The following is an 18,542-nucleotide window of genomic DNA, read 5'->3' as shown; positions in this document are numbered from 1 at the left end:
CTTGGGGGCGTGGCGCCCGGCCCGCCCCGCCGCCATGTTGGGAAGGTCGGCCCCGGCCGCCATGATGGGTGCGGCGGCCCCTCCCGGCGTGCCCGGGCGCTACGGTCTGTGCACGTGGCGTCCGCGCTCCGTTTTTCTAACAAAATCTCTCTTTTTTTTAAATTTAAAGTTTGTTTTAGCTTTGCGATTCAGAGTATTTCATTACTTTTTTTTTGCTCCAGAGACCTTATCAGGAGCGCGCTGTGGCTGTCACGCCCCTCTGTTAGCGCCGCCCCGCTCAGTCCGTCTGTAGCCCGGCGGTGTGAGGCGCGCCGCCGCTTCCCGCCCGCGCAGCGTGGCTGTGCTTGTGCTGGCGGGTTTTCTCTCGTGCCTGAGGAGAACAGGCACAGAAAATACGCAGTAGGTCTGCCACGCTTCCAGGGGTTGTCTGCCATCGTGTTCTTTTCTTGTCGGGGTCACTTTCGCACAGTGATCCTGTATTTTTTTTTACCCCTGGTTTTTTTTTGTTTTTTGTTTTTGTCTTGTGGACAGGGAGGTGATTGTTCCCCTCTGCTCTGCTCTTGTGAGGCCCCAGCTGCAGTACTGCGTCCAGGTCTGGAGCCCCCAGTACAAGAAAGACAGGGAGCTGTTGGAGAGGGTCCAGAGGAGGGCCACGAAGATGATCAGGGGACTGGAGCACCTCCCCTACGAGGACAGGCTGAGGGAGCTGGGCTTGTTCAGCCTGGAGAAAAGAAGGCTGCGGGGTGAATCATTGCTGCCTTTCAGTACCTAAAGGGAGCCTACAAAGAGGAGGGGAATCAACTCTTTGAAAGGGTAGATAACAGCAGGACAAGGGGAAATGGTTTGAAGTTGAGGGAGGGGAGATTTAGGTTGGACATCAGGGGGAAATTCTTCACAGAGAGAGTGGTGAGGTGCTGGAACAGCTGCCCAGAGAGGCTGTGGATGCCCCGTCCCTGGAGGTGTTCAAGGCCAGGTTGGATGGGGCCCTGGGCAGCCTGGTCTGGTATTAAATGGGGAGGTTGGTGGCCCTGCATGTCATCATGGAAATTGTAATAATATTTTTCTTGGAGACTGTTGATGCATGGGCAGCTCAGTGGCACTGACAAAGCAAATTTTATGCCAGTGATTGCCTGTTTAATCTGGGCACCTTTGATGGCAACTCTCATGATTTTGTTACGATTTTCTTAGTTGAGTTGTCCATTTCACTGAGACGTTGTAGCAAAAAGGTGCATCTGGGCTTTTGTGCAACAGTTGGGCAATGCTTCCGCTGCAGGTCCTTGATTTTTAGAATGGGGGGAAAGGTCCCAAAGAGTACAAAACTTACCTTTCTGTTTGATCAAGCTGATCCACACTGAGTGCTGACATTACTGTCTAGTAGGAAGGTAAATGTGGAGATTAGAAGCATATCATAAACGTAAGTATCAAAATTCATTTCACTTTGAATTTGTATTGATAGGCGTTGTAATCAGGAGACAATTTATGAAAGCATTTGATATCTTTAATTTTAAAAGAAGTTTGAGTTAGCAAACAAGTGAAGAACTGATGACGCATTGCAAATGTGAAATAGAGAATTCCTCATTTTGATCTTCTGGTTTTGTTTTGGTGGTATTTTGTGAAATATGCATGTATGGTAATAAAAGTTTTCCTAAGAAAATACTCAGATGCCATAGAATATTTGACTATCCCAGTTATTTCATGAGATTTAGATATCAGTTCTACATTTTTCTTATACAGTAAATTAGTTGTACGTACATCTTTCTGATGTTTTCCTAAAGGAAAGGTAAATCCATCTTCTGTATGTGTTTCAACAGGTTTATAATACCAGAAATTGTGGGAGGCTTCTTTAAAAACAGCTTCTGTCAGAAGAATGGCTTCATCTTCTCTACAAATATGTTCACTGCTGCTGGCTTTGGCCGGATTCACCGTTTTACTTCTCGCTACCATGTCCAACAGATGGAAAATTTCTGGCACCACAGCAGTGCTGGTCCCTTCAGAGTGGATTTCCGAAGGTCTTTGGATGGACTGTGGAGTCACTGATTTTGGAGCAATACAGTGCATGAAGTTTCTTCACATGTTGAGTTCAGAGAGTAAGTGTGTATACGTATATAAAATCCAGAGATGCATTTTTGTTCTTTCTTTTTGTGCAGCATATTAGTGCAGTTGGACAGCACATACTTAAGGTTGTCACGGAGGTTCTAGTATGGAGAGGATTTGTCCTTCAGCACTTTCAGACAGGCTGAAGGACCCTAGAGAAATCCATATGCTTTGCCCCACCATTCAGCCCAGTATCTGCTGTGCCTTTGTTGCCATATCTGTTTTGGTTTTACTTGTTTTACTTGGTCTCATTCTTAACTGCAGACAGACAGTATGTCAGTGAGTGCTTTAGTGTGAGACAGGACTTGGATATTACACAACTAATTTGACTTTGTGCTAAATCTGTGTGTTCTAGAAATTTTTAGAGGTGGCTAGCTTCAATAAAATATGTCCGTGTGAGTAGCGCTTTTGCGTTTTCTGAGCTAGAATGTGCTGGTGTGGTTTGCAAACAGAATTGTTTTCTTAGGAACTGAAAACGGTTGGTTTGGGATATTCTGGATTTTTAAAATATTTTTCTACAGACACCCTTTTTATGGTAAAAGATTAGGAAGGATTGACAGCCTTCCCCAGAAAACGGAGGTTGGGAATAGTTACGGTATAACCTTGGACAACTGGTGCCTTGGTAAGATTTCTGTCTTGAGCAGAACTTTCCATTTATTTGTTTTCAGCTTTCAGTACTTTGTCACTTATATTACTGAATCATTTCTTAACACGTTCCCTGTTTTGTGGATCCCTAATTATTGCCATCACTGTTTTTCTGGATTCTTTCCAGCTCATCTGTTCTCAATGCACAATGCCCAAACTGGAAGCAGGTCTTACAGATAGCACAGACTATGAAAACTTGCCTTTCCTAACACAGATATGGACTCCACCACAATCAGAACTGCCTAGCAGTGTAAGGCAGATCTCAAAAACGTGGCTGCCTGGAAACTGTCAAAATTCAGGACTTTTGTGATTCTTCCTCAGGCCCCTGAGTACAGTGACCTCATTTGCATTCTTAGTGATAGTTCCAGTTTAAGTATTTAGTGTGTTATATTGAGGCCTGAATTTGTAGCCTCAAAGGAAAGGAAATCATATCCTAAGGATTTAAAAAACTGCTCATTGAGTCAGAGACAATGTCAGCTTTTCCTGCCTTTCTGCTACCCATAGTCAGAGTATTCCTCTCCAAGACTTCCTCTGTGTAGATATCAGTTTGCCCAAAATTCATCTGGAAACTGAGATGTGTTTTCTGGAAAACAGAATGATGGGATGGGAGCAATGGTTCTTCTGCCCCCACGTGGGTAGCAAGCTGTAACAGATGCTTATGACAACATCTCAGTTTTGCCTCGCCTAACAAGCAAGAACAGATGTCTCAGCCCTGTTAGAGAGGCAGGCAGAGTCTATATCAGACAGTCTCTTTGTTTTTATTTTAATGCAGTTTAATTATACTCAAGATGGAAAGAAAATATTCACCAGGAACAGACAGCTTCCTGGTGGATTAAGCAGCCACCTGCCCTGGGGCATGTCTTCCCTCCTCCCTCCCAGAACTTTAGGAGAGGAGTCCTGGCTGGCAGGGCTCAGGGATCACCTTCAGCTGTCACCTAAAAACAGCACAGGGTTCCTCATGCCAGCTGACAGATGTGTTGTGTGGCTGTCTGGAAGAATTACTGCTGTTTGTCACAGGACAGTTTCTCTTCTTACAGTCAGTGGGTAAGTCAGCATTCCTAGCTCTTGAAACAAATATACAGAAGTGATCAAAAAGGTACAAGCTACTGTTGATCAAACATTTAAGGCGTTAATATTTTCAGTTTTTTGTTTTCTTTTTCTGTACTGGTTGATCTGATATTAAAAAAAAAAAAAGACAATTTCTGCCTGTAGATGCTATCTCAATCATATTGCATGCTAATGTGCCCTGTTATAAGAACGTTGTATACTGCCTATATCTTGGTACGACTGTTAGCATTTTATTTGCAACAAGTGTATACTATTGTAATGAACTTTCCACTTATTTCCATTTGCTGCACTTGGTTTTCATTGTAGAATGGTTTTGGAGAGCACAAAAATAATGTAGCAACCCAGATGCCTGCCCAGAAACACGGCTGTTCAAGTCTCTAGCTGCAGAAAATGCCTGAGTGTGTTGCTGCAATGGGAGAGTGGCAGATACTACTGCGTGAGATGTGAGCAGGTGGATGATCTGCTCAGCCTGATGGCATAGCTCAAGGAGAAGGTGGAGAGATTAAGGAGCATCAGGGAGTGGTGAGCAGGAGGTAGACTGGTGGAGCAACTCCCTGCCTTACCTACAAGAACGGCACTGGGGTGATACACCCCAAGTAGTGGTGGACCTCCTGCCTTGTCACCGTCAGGCAAAGGAAGGGGCCTAAGAGATGGGGAGGAATGGAAGCAGGTCTCAGCGTGGCATCGCAGGCAAACTCCCTCCCTGCCTATCCTGCCTTTCCAGATGCCCCTATGTAATAGGTTTGAGGCTTTGGAACTCGAGGGACAGGTAAATGAGGAAGCAGTGGAAGGTCCACCCCAGATGTTGTGTAGGAAGAGGCAATCCACTCCATGCCTCAAGACTGCCTCCACCGAGAAGGAAAGAATGGTAACTGCTGTAGGTGGCACCTTTCTGAGGGGAATGGAGGGCCCCATGTGTAGGTCAGAGCCTACTGTAGGGCAGTGTGCTGCTTCCCTGGGGCCTGGGTCAGAGACCTTACCAGAAAACTTCCTGGTCTGGTTTGCCCCTCTAGTTATTACCCTTTTCTGATAGTTCACACTGGCAGCAATGAAATCACTGAAGCTGTCAGAAGGAGCTTCAGTGAATTAGGATGGTTAGTGGGTGGAGTGGGAGTACGGGTGGTGTCTCCTCTATCCCGTTACGTGGCAGGCTAACTATGACTTGGTTGCCTTTACTGAAGCATGGTGGGATCATTGCCACAACTGGAGTGCTGCAGTGAATGGCTGTAAGCTCTTCAGAAGGGATAGGCAAGGAACGAGGGTGGCTGTCTTTGTTGGAGAATGTTTCAGTGTTGTTGAGCTTGCAGCTGGCAATGATAAGGTTGAGTCCCTATGGGCAAGGATCAAGGAGAAGGCAAATAGGAATGACATCCTGGTGGGGATCTGTTACAGACGACCAGGATGAAGAGACAGACAAGGCGTTCTCTGGGCAGCTGGCAGAAGTGCAATCATCAGCCCTTGTTCTCGTGGGGGACTTCAACTTCCCTGACAGATGCTGGAAATTTAATAGAGCCCAGAGGAAGCAGGCTAGAAGGTTTGTGGAGTCTGTGGAAGATACAGTTTCCTGATGTAGCTGGTATGTGTGTTTACTAGAGCAGGTTCATGACCAGCAGGTCATGAACAGAGAAGGACTGGTGGGAGATGTGGAGGTCAGGAGCTGTTGGGCAGAGCCACCATGAAATGGCAGACTTCTCTATTCGTGGTGAAGTTGGGGGACCCGACTGGTGAAACTGCTACTCTGGACTTCTGGAGGGTGGACTTTGAACTATTCAGGACACTGGTAGGGAAAGCCCCTTGGAAGTTCATCCTGGACGGTAAATGAGTCCAGGAAGGCTGTACGCTCCTCAGGAAGGAAGTCGTACAGGTGCAGGAGCAGGCTGTCCCCCTGTGCTGTAAGATGACTCAGAGGAGAAGTCTGGCATGGATGAACGGGGAGCTTTAGGTGAGACTCTGGGAAAATAGGAGAGTTTCTCCTGTGGCAACTCAGGGAGAGTACAGAGAAGTTGCTAGCTTATGCAGGGGACTGAGAGAGCTGATGGAGGTGATTGTCAAGCCTCTTCGCAATCTGTCAGTGCTCAACCAGAGAAGTCTCAGATAACTGAAGACTTGCTAATGTGATGTGCATCTGTAAGTAGGATCATAAGGAGGATCTGGAGACTACAGTCCTGTCAGGTCGACCTCATAACCAGGAAGGTTATGGAACAGATCATCTTGAGGGCGATCATGTGGCATGTATAGGATGACCAGGGGATTACACCCAGCCAGCATGGGTTCATGAAAGGTAAAGAAGAGACTCAGGGGAGACTTTATAGCTCTCTACAACTCCCTGAAAGAAGATTGTGATGAGGTAGGGGTGAACCTCTTCTCCCAGGTAACAGCAGTAATTCAAGAAGGAACAGCCTCAAGTGGCACCAGGGGAGGTTCAGATTGGATAATAAGAATAATTTTTTCTCTGAAAGAGTGGTTAAGCATTGGAACAGGCTGCCCAGGCAAGTGATGGAGTCAGTGTCCATGGAGGTGTCTGTGGAAGGGGTTGTGTAGTACTTAGGGACACAGTTTAGGGGGAACATTGGTGGTAGGTGGTGGATGGACTAGATGATCTTTTCCAATCTTAATGATTCTGTGATTCCTCATGGATGAAATGAGCAGGGAAATGTGCTCCAGGAATGCACCTTATGACTTCAAGCCATTGAAGGCATTCAGTTCATCCAGCCAGCTGAACCTAGTCTGAAGTAAAACTCCTGTCCTGGATGGTGTAGATGTGAAGCTATCCATGCCAGTTCTTCTACTGTGCTGATGCACGTGCTACAGCACTGTGCCATTGGTAAGCTCACTGCTAGCCACTGGAATTTAGTGAACAACAATCCTGTATTCTACAGCACTTCTCTTTTCTTTAGAGAACAGTCACTTCCTTAAGGGAATGATTAAAATGCCTGGTGCCATGTATGAAAAACTTGTGCATTCTAAATCTGCACTTCAATCTGTTCCTCTTATATGTGTGCTTTACAAGTGCATGTCAAAATCGCCTTTTTAATAGCCACTAGGAAGAAATAACTTCTTTAATGATTTTTTAATTATTATTTTTTAATTCTTGACAACAGTATGAAATTGGAGGGATACTTGATTCAAATTCTTAACTAAATTCAGCTTTGGAAGTCGTATGAGTAGAAATGATTGCGGAGGTCACCAGAATATCTTCTGTTTGTGAATAAATTAATCTGAAACTCTTTGAAGGGTATTTAACAGGATGCAGATATTCCAATATACTGGCACAATGCATTCATTTTAATATGCTATCATTTTCAAATTGCAATGATTTAGCAGAAATAGGGGATTTTGGAAAAACCTCCTGAAAAGATCAATTCTCAACACATCGCCATCTGCTTTCTTTGAAAGATTGCAAGCTGCTCAGGGTCATTCTGGCTGTGCTGCCAAATCTGTTCTTATTTAAAATAATGGCAAAGATGTTTTTGGCTGCCGAGGAAGGAGAATTATCACAGTGGCACAGTAGTATCCTTTTGCAGCCAAACCTGCTGACCTACAACACCAGCTCTAAGTGACCACTGAATTTTGGAAAAATAGGTATATTTGCTTTAGGCAGGTTGTGGCTCTCTCAACAGCAAATTCTTTTGGGAGTCTTTGTTAATACCGTGACTTTGTTACCACGCTGTGTCATAGCAAAGTGGTTTTATGAATAAACTGTGACTCCATTTCCTGGAGATAAGAGCAGGTTATCGCTGCAAGAAATGGTTAACCCTACTTGGATGCACGAACAATTTAAGTTATAAGCATTAGTGGGTGATGTTAATTGAGTCTAGAAGTTTGTCTGATCCAGAGCAGAAGCAAATAAACCAAGTTTAACATACTTTCCTTTGTTAGAATAGATTTTTAATACTTTACACAGAATCACACGTTCGTAGGGGTTGGAAGGGACCTCCAGAGATCATCGAGTCCAACCCCCCTGCCAAAGCAGGCAAATGTTCTGTAAATGTTTAATGTTCTGACAGATGCAATTAACTGGTATGTATTATTCTCATATAGCTATTTTCCTTCATCATGTTACTCCTTTTGAAGTAGGTCTGTCACAGTGGTACATCCTTATATTTAATTTCCATGGACTGTACATTATCACTGTTTTATTCCAGTGTAAGCGGGTCTATTTAAACTGTATAGTTTAACTACAGATCAATAAATTGTGAAATATTAATGAAAATCAATCAACCACAGTCTTAACATTCCTGAAAGAAGCTGGCAGGATAGTTGCAGTTGCTCACTATGACCATAATTCCAAAAATATGCTAAATTCTCTAGCATCAGAAATAAGTTCATGTTTTCAAGCTCTCTGTCATGAAGAAAATAACACAAGAAGACTTTTCTTTAAATCTGAGGTCATTAAGCAAATTAAATTACAATCAATTTTAGTCATATGTACACCATAGTTTATGGCAGAGAAGGAGAAAGAGACTTTCTTAAAATACTCTCTAGAAATAATGGCTGGAATTTCTAGGCTGGGACTAAGACTAGTCTTTATCACTTCCTTTAAGAAAATTGATATTTTTAGTAGTTTTTTAATGTTAATATCTTTATCATGAACAACTCCCAGTTACTGTCGTAGACTGCAAGCCTTATCTCTGGGGTTGAGCAAAGAGCAAAGGTAGTCTCATTTTGGAGTGAAACCCAGAGATGAAACAGAAAGGAGGCTTCTGAAATGCTTCACTTGATGCTGATCTAATTATAAGGATATTCAACTGTTAGTACTCACAAGCATGTCTGCTGCGCTGGAAATTGTTGGTTTCCTTTTGTGTTTGGTTGGATGGGCCTTTATTGGAGGTACCTTGCCACACAGTTACTGGAGAGTCTCCAGTTTACACGGCAGTGTAATCACAGCATCTACGTTGTATGAAAACCTGTGGAAGAGCTGCGCAGAAGACAGCACTGGAGTATCCAACTGCAAGCAGTTTGGCTCTCTGTTAGCTCTGCCTGGTATGTGACTTTGCATGGTCTTGTTACGCTGCTTAAGAATTGCTGGGAAAAAGTAGCAAGATTTTTGTTTTGGTAATCTGGTTGTAATGGAAAATAACGCTGACTTCCTAACAGAACAGATTTTGCGGGTTAAAGCAATACAAAGCTTTGAGTGGCACTGTATATGGAACGCATAAGGAAAGGCTGTAAAAAAAAGGCAGGCACATATCTGACAGCTTCATATCTATGTGGAATTACTGCATGGGCATGCTTTTGCAACAGTCAATAGCCAATGTTATCTGGAGGTTTTTTTCATAAAGTAGCTGTCAATACCAGTTTTTTTTTATCCAGAGAGAGGGTAGTGGTTTTTCCCTGCTGAGATTGAAAACTGTGTACAATGGAACAAGTACAGCAAGTATATTGTTTAAATTAACTTACATGTTAGAAATTAGTAACTACTTGTTGGATGTGATTCTAAATATCAGGAAATTCAGGTCTGCTGTCTTTGTACTGCCTATCAGCCTGCAGCAGAATTGTAGCACGTCCTCAGGTGTTGAATTAAGGCACTATCTGCAGATAGTGAGCATGCTTATAGACAGTGAAGTTAGTTGTTACCCATCTTGAATACTTCAGATTTATCCCAGATAAAAATGTCTTCCTAACTAGTTGAATCTACGCTGCGAGGAGGGTAAACGAAATAGAAAGGAAGATACTCCTGATCTGACAGATGTGGAACATGGGACCAGTGGGAATAAGGCACTGAACTTTTTTCTCAGTCTGAAATTATTGACCAATTCTGAAACAAGCATAGCAGTCCTGTGAAGCTGTCTGTGCCCATTTTAGGGGATTTTCTGTTATTCTTATAATTCTAATAGCTACCTAACAATCCTTCTAACAAGTTGTTATCTGACAGTTGGCTTTAAAATGCACGTGTATATTAAGAGGAATGTAACATCCTACATAACTCGTTAGAATCACCAGTAGCAGAATAGCCTTCCTCAGCAGAATGCTTATGTGAGTTGTGTGCTTGGTTCATTTATAACCCTCTTAAAGGGCTGGTTCTTAACTTACTGTCCCTGAGTCTGTACAGCATCTCATCATGGATGTATTTACACGTGTTGTTGTCTCTCTGTAGAGCTGCCTTGTGTGGATGTGGGCAGCAGGGCCACATCAGGTCAGGATCTCGGAGCTGCTGATGACAAAGTAGGTTTTAAAGCCATCTGAGGGAAGCAGAAAAGAGCAGAAAAGAGTGTTGTGAGTGCTAAAGCCAAAGAGAAGGAAAGGAAGAAAGCTCTTGGAGAGTTACTAAGAACAACGTGGTGTAAGCAAGAGGGAAAACAGGGTGAGATGGAAAGTAAATTAATAGGCCAGACTCTGCAAATGAGGTTGTGAAGATCAGATTTGATCCACTGAAGAGATCAGTTACTCAGTTGAGCAGATGACGATATACTTGAGGGGTAACTATGGGAAGAGGGAAGAGACAAAGCAGCTTGCAGAACTGAGAAAAACTGAGAAGAAAAGCTTTAAGGAGAGGATAACTGAAAAAGAAACAAGTTAGAAGCCACAGAATGGGAGAAAAAGATGAGAGGACAGTTGGGCAAAGAAAATGGGAGTGTCAGTAAGGGCAAATAGTGGGACCTTCAAGAAAGGCTTGTAGCCCTCATGGGTATGAGCCAGAGCATGGTTAGTTTAGGTGTGTATGAGAAACTTATGCAGTTCAGACCCTAATTATGCACTGTTAGAGCCAAGCCCATCAGACTTGTGACACCTGGCACGTTTATCTCATTTAAAAGGTGCTAAAGTGTCATTTGAACCAGAACCTACTAAATTCAGGCTGCCATTTCAAAGAGCCTGAAGTCCCTGTCTGACCTTCCTTGATAGGCTGGTTAATAACTGGTCCCAGTTATTGAGTGATTGATACCTAAGTGCAAAAACTGGGAGCTTAAATGATGCAAAGTTGTCAGCAGAAACAGAAAGAAAGCTTTGAATATGTTTCAGTAGCTGATCACAGACTCTCTAACATACTCTCACCAGCTAAACTCTCTGCAAAAAAATATCTTCAGCAGGAGAGGAGAGCTGCAGATCTTGGACCAGCTCATCCTCTGCTCATTACCCATTCAATTTAAAGCATCAGAAAGTATACTGCTAACCCCAGCACCTGCTTTTTCCATCTCTGGCTGGAAGTAGCAAAGTAGTCTCTGTCCAGGATATTTTCCCAGTCTTGGTTGGGATCTGGAGTTCAGAGGTGTCCTGTGCATTCGGGTCTGTAGGTAAAAGGAAATCATCAGAACCAACAGGCTGGAGATGTGTACCTGCACCTGCAAGTGATCTTGTCTACTGCAACATGTTTTCACAGGACTGAAGGATGTGAGCTGTGAAGTGTTTGCTATGCTTTTGGGGTTTACTCAAGCTCCTAAGAGGATTTACTGAGCCGTAAAGTGTAAGCGTAGTTCAGCTCTGAATTCTGATTGACTGTATACAGCCATCTACGTTTTTGATATTTCTCAGAACTGAATGACAAGGTTGGACAAGATTCATTCATTACTACTTCTATTAATTTTGTCACCGTCTCTGATCTGTTACATTTTGCCAGTGTAGGGTTAATTTCTGTATAGTTCCTTATTTGTTCTCTCTTTATCTGTCTCGCTCAGTCCACGTTCAGGCATGCCGTGCCTTGATGATCATTTCCATCCTTCTGGGATTCATAGCTGCCGTGGTCTCACTGCTTGGTTTAAAGTGCACGAACGTTGGGCTGAGTGATGAGGATGAAAAAATGAAGGTTGCTGTCACGGGAGGATTCCTTTTTATTTTAGGAGGTAATGCTGAGGCTGAAAGAAAAATGCTGTCAGTACTTTGTATTGCTGTCAAATGAGACTAAATGAATTGAACACTACTGCTGGATTAAAGACGTTGAAGGACTCACTCAGCTGAGTGCTTTTTAATATTTTTTTCTGGCAGGTCTCTGTTCGATGGTGGCCGTTTCTTGGTATGCTGCAATGATTACTGCTCAGTTCTTTAACCCGTTATATACTGGAACCAAGTAAGTTAATAAATACGTCACACCAGACTCCAGTATGTGTTGGATGGCAGGATTAGCCTCAGCTGCTCCAGGGTTTCAAAACCTGGATGGATCCCAGTGCGCAGCCCTACAGAAGGGAAAAATTGTCTTCAGGGGAATTTCTCACCTCAGAGATGTTTGCTCTTGATGGGAAGGGTGGAAAGGTCTCCTCTGGAAGGTTTAGTGAATGTGTGGGGTCTGTCAACCCCAGATTTGCCTTGGATTATTGCCACAGAGTATTCTCTCTTGCTGGCAACTCGTGACATTCAATTTGCAAAATACAGAACTGAAGTTAATAATACTGCAGTTCCTAACAAGAAGTGTCTTTTATTTACTTGAGCCAAAATTATTCCTTTCTTCTTGTATCTTTGTCTGCACCCCTGTCTGTCCCCCTGATGATCTGTTTCCTCTGCACATGTACTCTGATGTTACAAAGAAAATTCAAACTTGGATTTAGTGAACAGTGGTAGATTTGCTATCATTTTCAAAGGCCTTCTTACACCTGTACGAAATCTCTTTTTTCTTTTTTTTTTCACAATCCCACCTGTTGAAAAAAACCCACAAAACTATCCTTAGTCCTCAGGTTTTGCATTTAATCCACCTTGCAAAACATAAATCTCTTGTCATCAATGCATGCAGCATCACAGTTCTGTCATATTGGCCCATGGTCTTGGACCTCATCAAGGTTTGTGGCACTGTCATCCCAGGTTGCACACAAACAGCTTCTGAGGTATAAAAACCCTTGGTCTGTTAGAAGCAACAACTTTCAAAACTAAATGTCTGAGGATAACTTACCTTGTTCAAAACTAAGCATCCACTGAGGAAGGCTTATCTTGGTAAATAGACTTATCAATGAAGAGCAAGTGTGGGGTTGGTGACTGGGCATCTCCTTTGGGGAGAGAGAGAAAAAGGGAGAGCAAAACAAATAATAGATTGCCTGAGGAACATGAGAGAGCTGCTTTGAGGAAGAATCATAGAAACCTTAGAGTTGGGAGGGACCTTTAAAGGCCACGTGGTCCAACTGCCCTGCACTGCACAGGGACACCACAGCTGGATCAGGTTGCCCAGGGCCTGATCAGCCTGGCCTTGAAAGTCTCCATGGATGGGGCATCCACCACATCTCTGGGCAACCTGTGCCAGTGCCTCACCACTCTCACTGTGCTTCCTTATATCTAACCTAAATCTCCCCTCTTGGAGCTTGAAGAGGAGAAATTTATTATTTGCTAGCACCTCTACAAAGTATGTCATGTTTAGATCAGTAAACTATAAACCATTAATTCCTAGGATAATATTTGAAGTGCTTCATAGCTTTTCCTCTTGAGGATCAGTTCAGGGATGTAGGATGCAAAGTGCTTCCTAGTGAATCACAGTACCTGAAGCAATTGCTCTCCTTATGTTTCCAAACAAGCACTTCCAAAGAAATCACACTTGTAAGATTTTTTTGCTTTATGTGCCCTTGAGAGCATTATCTGAAAAGTAATAAATATGTGTGAGGACCAAAAAAAAAAAAAAAAAAAAAAAAAGGAATGGTTAGGAATTGCAAAACAATTTGCAGAACAATTTGTAGAACAGCCATCAAGTTTCGTAGTTACGTTATAGTTGTTATAGTTGCTGGGCTTCAACATCAGTTTGTGTTAATCAGTTACCAGATTGTTTGCATTTGGTAGCTGAATATTTTTTTGTATCTAAACTTCCTATTTAAGACTATCAGTTTACTGAAGAGTTCTAAGGGAATTAACTTTGATTGTTGGTAAAGCTCTGTTTACCCATGCTCTGTTCTCTTCAGGAAGTTCATCCTCCTTGGGCTGCGTGAAAGGGGTTTAATTTCAACTACAGGGCAGTATTAATCTTCAGTCTTAAGAAGGTGGAAAATCTGCTCTTTGGATTGCTTTTTTTTGGTCTGACTTCAGCCAGTTAGTAAAATTAACCTCTACTAATTCTTAGAGGAATTTCTCATATAGATGTGAAAGGAAACCTGAATCATCACCTGGATACATCCTATATATGCTTTCCTTTGTATGATGTGTGCAACATTCCTGGTTTCAGACAGCTAGTGATCAGAGACCATTGCTTGCACAAGTCAGCACTCTTCTATTCTTCCTTAGTATTCCAGCTTCCCCCCCAACCTTTTGTTTGTTTGCTTGTTTCGAGATGATGATCATCTCTCTCTTCTGTTGCATAATCTCTGAAACACTGCAGACCAGAGCACTGCTTGGGGTTCCAGTGTGCAATGGGAACACCCCAGAACTTCCTGGTTCTGGAGTCAGAAACAAACACTTTTAAATAATGATTTGATATTTACAAACAGAAAGGATATCCACATATCTGGTTTCAGTATACCTTCTGTTTGGTCCATGACAGTTATTTTGCCCTTATACTGGCCATGCCACTGACATTACTTTGCCATTGCTATCTATCATAAGTAGCAGCTAACCAGAGAAATCAGTTTTCTATGGACATAACACTGGACCACCTGTAAGCAGCTGTTTGTATAGAATTTGTTCTTCTTTTTTAGTAGGACAGCTGGAAAAAGGCTATGGTTTATTAGGCAGTCTCATAACAAACTTACATGTCCTAAAGAATATTCAGCACTCTCTGTGGTTCTGTGTGTCTGAACTACATTTAGGAACAGTCCCAGAATGAAAAAGGGTAGCTCTCCATTTTACTGTACAGAAAGAGACTCTTCAGAAAATCCCTCCATCCAGCCCTGGAAATTCATGGATAAAGAGTTTGACTCAAAGACTAGGTGTGTCTGAGCCTGGGAAAGGCAGTCAGGAGTTTCCCTATGAAAGAAGTGTTTATAACACAGTGCACAACACATTGGTACCTCTGTCATCTGAGATCACAGAATGATGGAGTGGTTTGGGTTTGAAGGGACCTTTAAGATCACCTAGTTCAAGTCCCCTGCTATAGGCAGGGACACTTCTCTCTAGATGCTTGATATATATGACAGAATTCCTTTCTTGGCTACTTCTGTCACATTTGTGCACTCCACCCAAATACTGGCTAGGGGGTAATTCTTAGTGTTCTTCAGTATTTGGGCACCTTCATCCAGGTGGAGACTGAAGAGGAGGGTCTGATGGAGAAAGCTGGTGAGTCACATGAATGACCAGACCACCGATATAGAATTCAGCATACATAAAGGAGCATGCATGTAACTTTCCTTTTTCCCTTTCTATCTCAAATTCTTCGTACCCATTGCTCTATTGGATTCAGTGTTAAAATTCATCATCTCTCTATTATCAGCAACTTATTAAATGTTTGCAACTATTTATTGCTACTTATTATGTTGCTTAGTGCTTTTTGTTGTGCACTGATTGACAGAGCACTTGAATATGCTCATAAGAGTTCTACTGAGCAGACACAAAAATAGATCTGTTCTCCCCTGTAATCTACCAAGGTACCTTTCAGATAGCTGACATCTATCCAGAATGGAATTTGTTTGGATGATTTGTGTGCTTTATAGCTCATTCTAAAGTAATGGCTTTGTGATCTTGTTATATGCATAAAATCTTTCGTTTCAGATATGAACTAGGAGATGCTCTGTACTTAGGCTGGGCTGGATCTGTTCTTTGTATGCTTGGTGGGATCTTCCTAACCTGTTCATGCAAAGGGAAGGAAAAACAGAAATACAGGTAATCTTGAACATGGCAGTTCAAATAGTAACTGTCTGTTATGTATCATTTTCTGTTCTCTCTTTCACCTTGGTTTGAATCTGCAGCAAAATAAACAGGAAACTCTACCTATTGAATCAGTGCTCTGGAATGTCACAGACTTGTGATGGGTGGTGATGCTGTACCAGGCACTGATGTCTCCCAATACTGAATTTGTTGGTAATTGGCTGCAGTCAGCAGTCACCTATAACTAGGCTTCGGTAATTCTGATGGTGCTTCTGAGATCAGTGTAACGACAGTGTGCAGTGAAAGAGCAAACTATGTTTTGCCAAAAGAAAAGTGTGTACTGTAATTAAGATCTTCTGTAATATTCACCACTATTAAAATGCTCAAACCCCATTTATTATGAAGAAAATGTAGTGGCATTTTCTTCCCCAAATTGACTGCTAGAAGCATGTGATGTTTCCTTGTTTCTTGTGGAACATTTTACAACCAATATGTTGAGTGTGCATCAAAACAAAAAAATCAAAGTTCCTGGCCTCCATATTTAACCTTGCCTGCATTTCTCCCTAGTCTTTAATTTTTTACACATACCAAAGGTCCCTTTCTCAAGGAGAGGGATCGGATTGCCAGAAATAGCAGAAGTCCTTGTCTACATAGAAGATCCCAAACAGCTTCAAGGAAAGCTACTGTCAGGCTTGAGAGGATTGTAGGACAGAAGAGAGAAGCATGCTGAATTCACTCTTAGGAAAGTTATGTCAAAACATCTAGTAATTGAGAGTTCTTCTGATATTCCCTTGCTTAATCTGAAGCCACTGACCTTTTATGGCAATATTTTATCAGCCAAGTTGGACTTTAGATTTGACTTTGTATCTTACTGACACAAAGTACCACATATCCTGAAATATCCCGAAAAATCAGGAAAAACTGATGGAGGCAAGAGAAGTTCAACGTGATGGACGACAGCTGAAGGGGTTAGGCTGAAAATGGTTCTGTTTTCTTGTAATTCTGATTCCTGTATTAAAAACTGCAACTTGCACGAAGGCATTAAAATGTATATACTGTTGTGCTTTAGATGCTTGACCTAAGTGCCTCCAGGAAAGGCACAGGTGAGTAAGGAACTCAGAGCTGGTTCCTGGCTAAGAGAAAGGTGGTTGTGCCACCTGGTGAGAACAATAGGCCTTTAATAGCTGCACCCCTGGGAAGCACATGCTATCAGTGCATTGGATACAGACCTAAATGAGTAATGTCCTAATTGCCTGAAGCTATGGCTGTGTGTGTAATGCCTATTTTTTAAATCTTTTTTTCTTAATTTACAGTGCCAACAAATACAGATATTCAGCAGGCCAGGCATCTGGTCAGCAGCAAATTTACACCACAAATGCTGAGCCAAGTTCCAAGGAGTATGTCTAAACTTACATTTTCACATCACTTGTAACGTTACGAGGTTTTGAACTTACATTTAAAAAAAAAAGAAAAAAAAAAGGTCTCCTTCCAGGGATTCATTCTATGTTGCAATCTTTCATCTTAATTCGGAGATGATCTACATCTGGATGCCTCCTTCTGGAAATGGCTTTGAAGTAGAAATAGGTTTCTGCAGATGGGATGTGAAATCCTGCAGCATGACGGCTGTCTGCGTGCTGAGAAGTCCGGTAAAATTTAAGCACAGAGCATGGGATACCCTGATAACTGAGACCATCTTTTTCTATTTCAGCTAACTAAACAATGTGGAACTGGTATGCTGTAGCTGCCTGTGGGCTAATACAGCTCACTGTTAGAAATGGTTTTACTTTCATTCGTGTTGGGAACTTCAGCTTGTAACAGTAAATAAGCTTTATTCTGCTGACTGACTAGAACAGACTTTCTGATGCATAGTATCCTGGCCATTAATGAAGACATAGTCTATATACTGGGGGTTTGAAATCCAGGTCTCATGGTGTACTGAAATACATATTATGTATGTAGTCAAGATTTGTAAAAGCTTCAGAAGTCCCGTAAAAACAATCCCTCACTGCGTATCCATGGATGTGCAACAAGTTCCTTGTTGGTTTGGTTGTAGCTATGAAAATTAAATGCTACAGAACAAACCAAACACAGCTGGGAGCAAGGAAAGCAATTGGTCAGACTATGCCTCGAGGTAACTAGAAGATAGCACCAGTTTTTATTTTTTCTTTCTATCTTTCCAGCTTCTAAAATAATTGTATTTTAATTTTTGGCAGTCTTTTACTTCTGGAGCATCTATTGCATCTGAATTGCCTAATTCAAGTAATTCCGCAGTGGCTTTGTTCTCTGTCATGGTTCCAGCATTAGAATTAATGCCATAAACTGCTCCACTACTGGGAGCATATGTTACCTTATGTAAGCACTTAAGACACTGAATATGAGCTAATTTTTCTTAATATTGATGTCTTGAGCAACGTGAAATAGAATTTCACTCTGCAGGTTCACAGTTCTTTGTCATTAAATTATGAATTTGTTAATTCATAATTTAATAAACAAAATACTTTGGTATTTCTATACTTTGTTGTGTCAAACCATGACTGTAGCCTGAATGAGAAACCTCATGCATCTTCCTTAGCTTGTCCTTCCTTGTCTATCCAGACAGATGCATTCATTGGGGCAATCTGCAAATGCTCGGAGCAGTTTAGTCACTTTGTTTCCATGATACTGCAGATACTGTTGACTTGTAAAGTGACACTTCAAGGAATTAATTTGGCCACTGACAGATCTTAATAAACTTAATAAATTAAATCAAAAGGAGTGACAGTGGCTTTTAGGTTGCCACTGTCATCTTTGTTCCTCAATAACCAAGTCTTTCTCATAAAATCACAGAATCACAGAATCACACGGGTTGGAAGGGACCTCAAGGATCATGAATCTCCAACCCCCTGCCACATGCAGGGCCACCAACCTCCACATTTAATGCCAGACCAGGCTGCCCAGGGCCCCATCCAACCTGGCCTTGAACACCTCCAGGGATGGGGCATCCACAGCCTCTCTGGGCAGCTGTTCCAGCACCTCACCACTCTCTCTGTGAAGAACTTCCCCCTGACATCCAACCTAAATCTCCCTTCCCTCAGCTTAAAACCATTTCCCCTTGT

General features: G+C 42.2%; 1 protein-coding gene across 3 annotated transcripts; it reads left to right on the top strand.

The window, feature by feature from the left end:
- The first annotated feature begins 49 nt into the window (after positions 1-49).
- Positions 50-18,230, top strand: LOC116236398 (claudin-15-like). Of its 3 annotated transcripts, XM_090146974.1 has the most exons (7): positions 50-399; positions 532-1,414; positions 1,812-2,087; positions 11,421-11,585; positions 11,728-11,809; positions 15,352-15,462; positions 16,761-18,230. In XM_090146974.1, the coding sequence occupies exons 3-7, from the start codon at positions 1,868-1,870 to the stop codon at positions 16,852-16,854; spliced, it is 672 nt and encodes a 223-aa protein (XP_090003100.1). In that variant the 5' UTR covers positions 50-399; positions 532-1,414; positions 1,812-1,867; the 3' UTR covers positions 16,855-18,230. The 3 variants fall into 3 exon arrangements, with proteins under 3 accessions (XP_090003100.1, XP_090003099.1, XP_090003101.1); XM_090146973.1 differs by having other exon boundaries at positions 50-1,414; XM_090146975.1 differs by lacking the exons at positions 50-399; positions 532-1,414; positions 1,812-2,087 and adding an exon at positions 8,022-8,790.
- Positions 18,231-18,542: the final 312 nt, after the last annotated feature.

The sequence above is a fragment of the Phasianus colchicus genome, chromosome 10, assembly GCF_987193195.1.
Source record: "Phasianus colchicus chromosome 10, bPhaCol1.hap1.1, whole genome shotgun sequence".
Lineage (NCBI taxonomy): Eukaryota > Metazoa > Chordata > Aves > Galliformes > Phasianidae > Phasianus > Phasianus colchicus.
This window is presented reverse-complemented; position numbering and strand designations above follow the sequence as displayed.

Excerpts from the sequence above, each read along its gene's own strand:
- LOC116236398 (XM_090146974.1), top strand. The coding sequence starts at position 1,868 with ATGGCTTCATCTTCTCTACAAATATGTTCACTGCTGCTGGCTTTGGCC. Across the intron at positions 11,586-11,727 it reads ATTCCTTTTTATTTTAGGAG|GTCTCTGTTCGATGGTGGCC; the intron begins GTAATGCTGAGG and ends TTTTTCTGGCAG. Across the intron at positions 15,463-16,760 it reads AAGGAAAAACAGAAATACAG|TGCCAACAAATACAGATATT; the intron begins GTAATCTTGAAC and ends CTTAATTTACAG.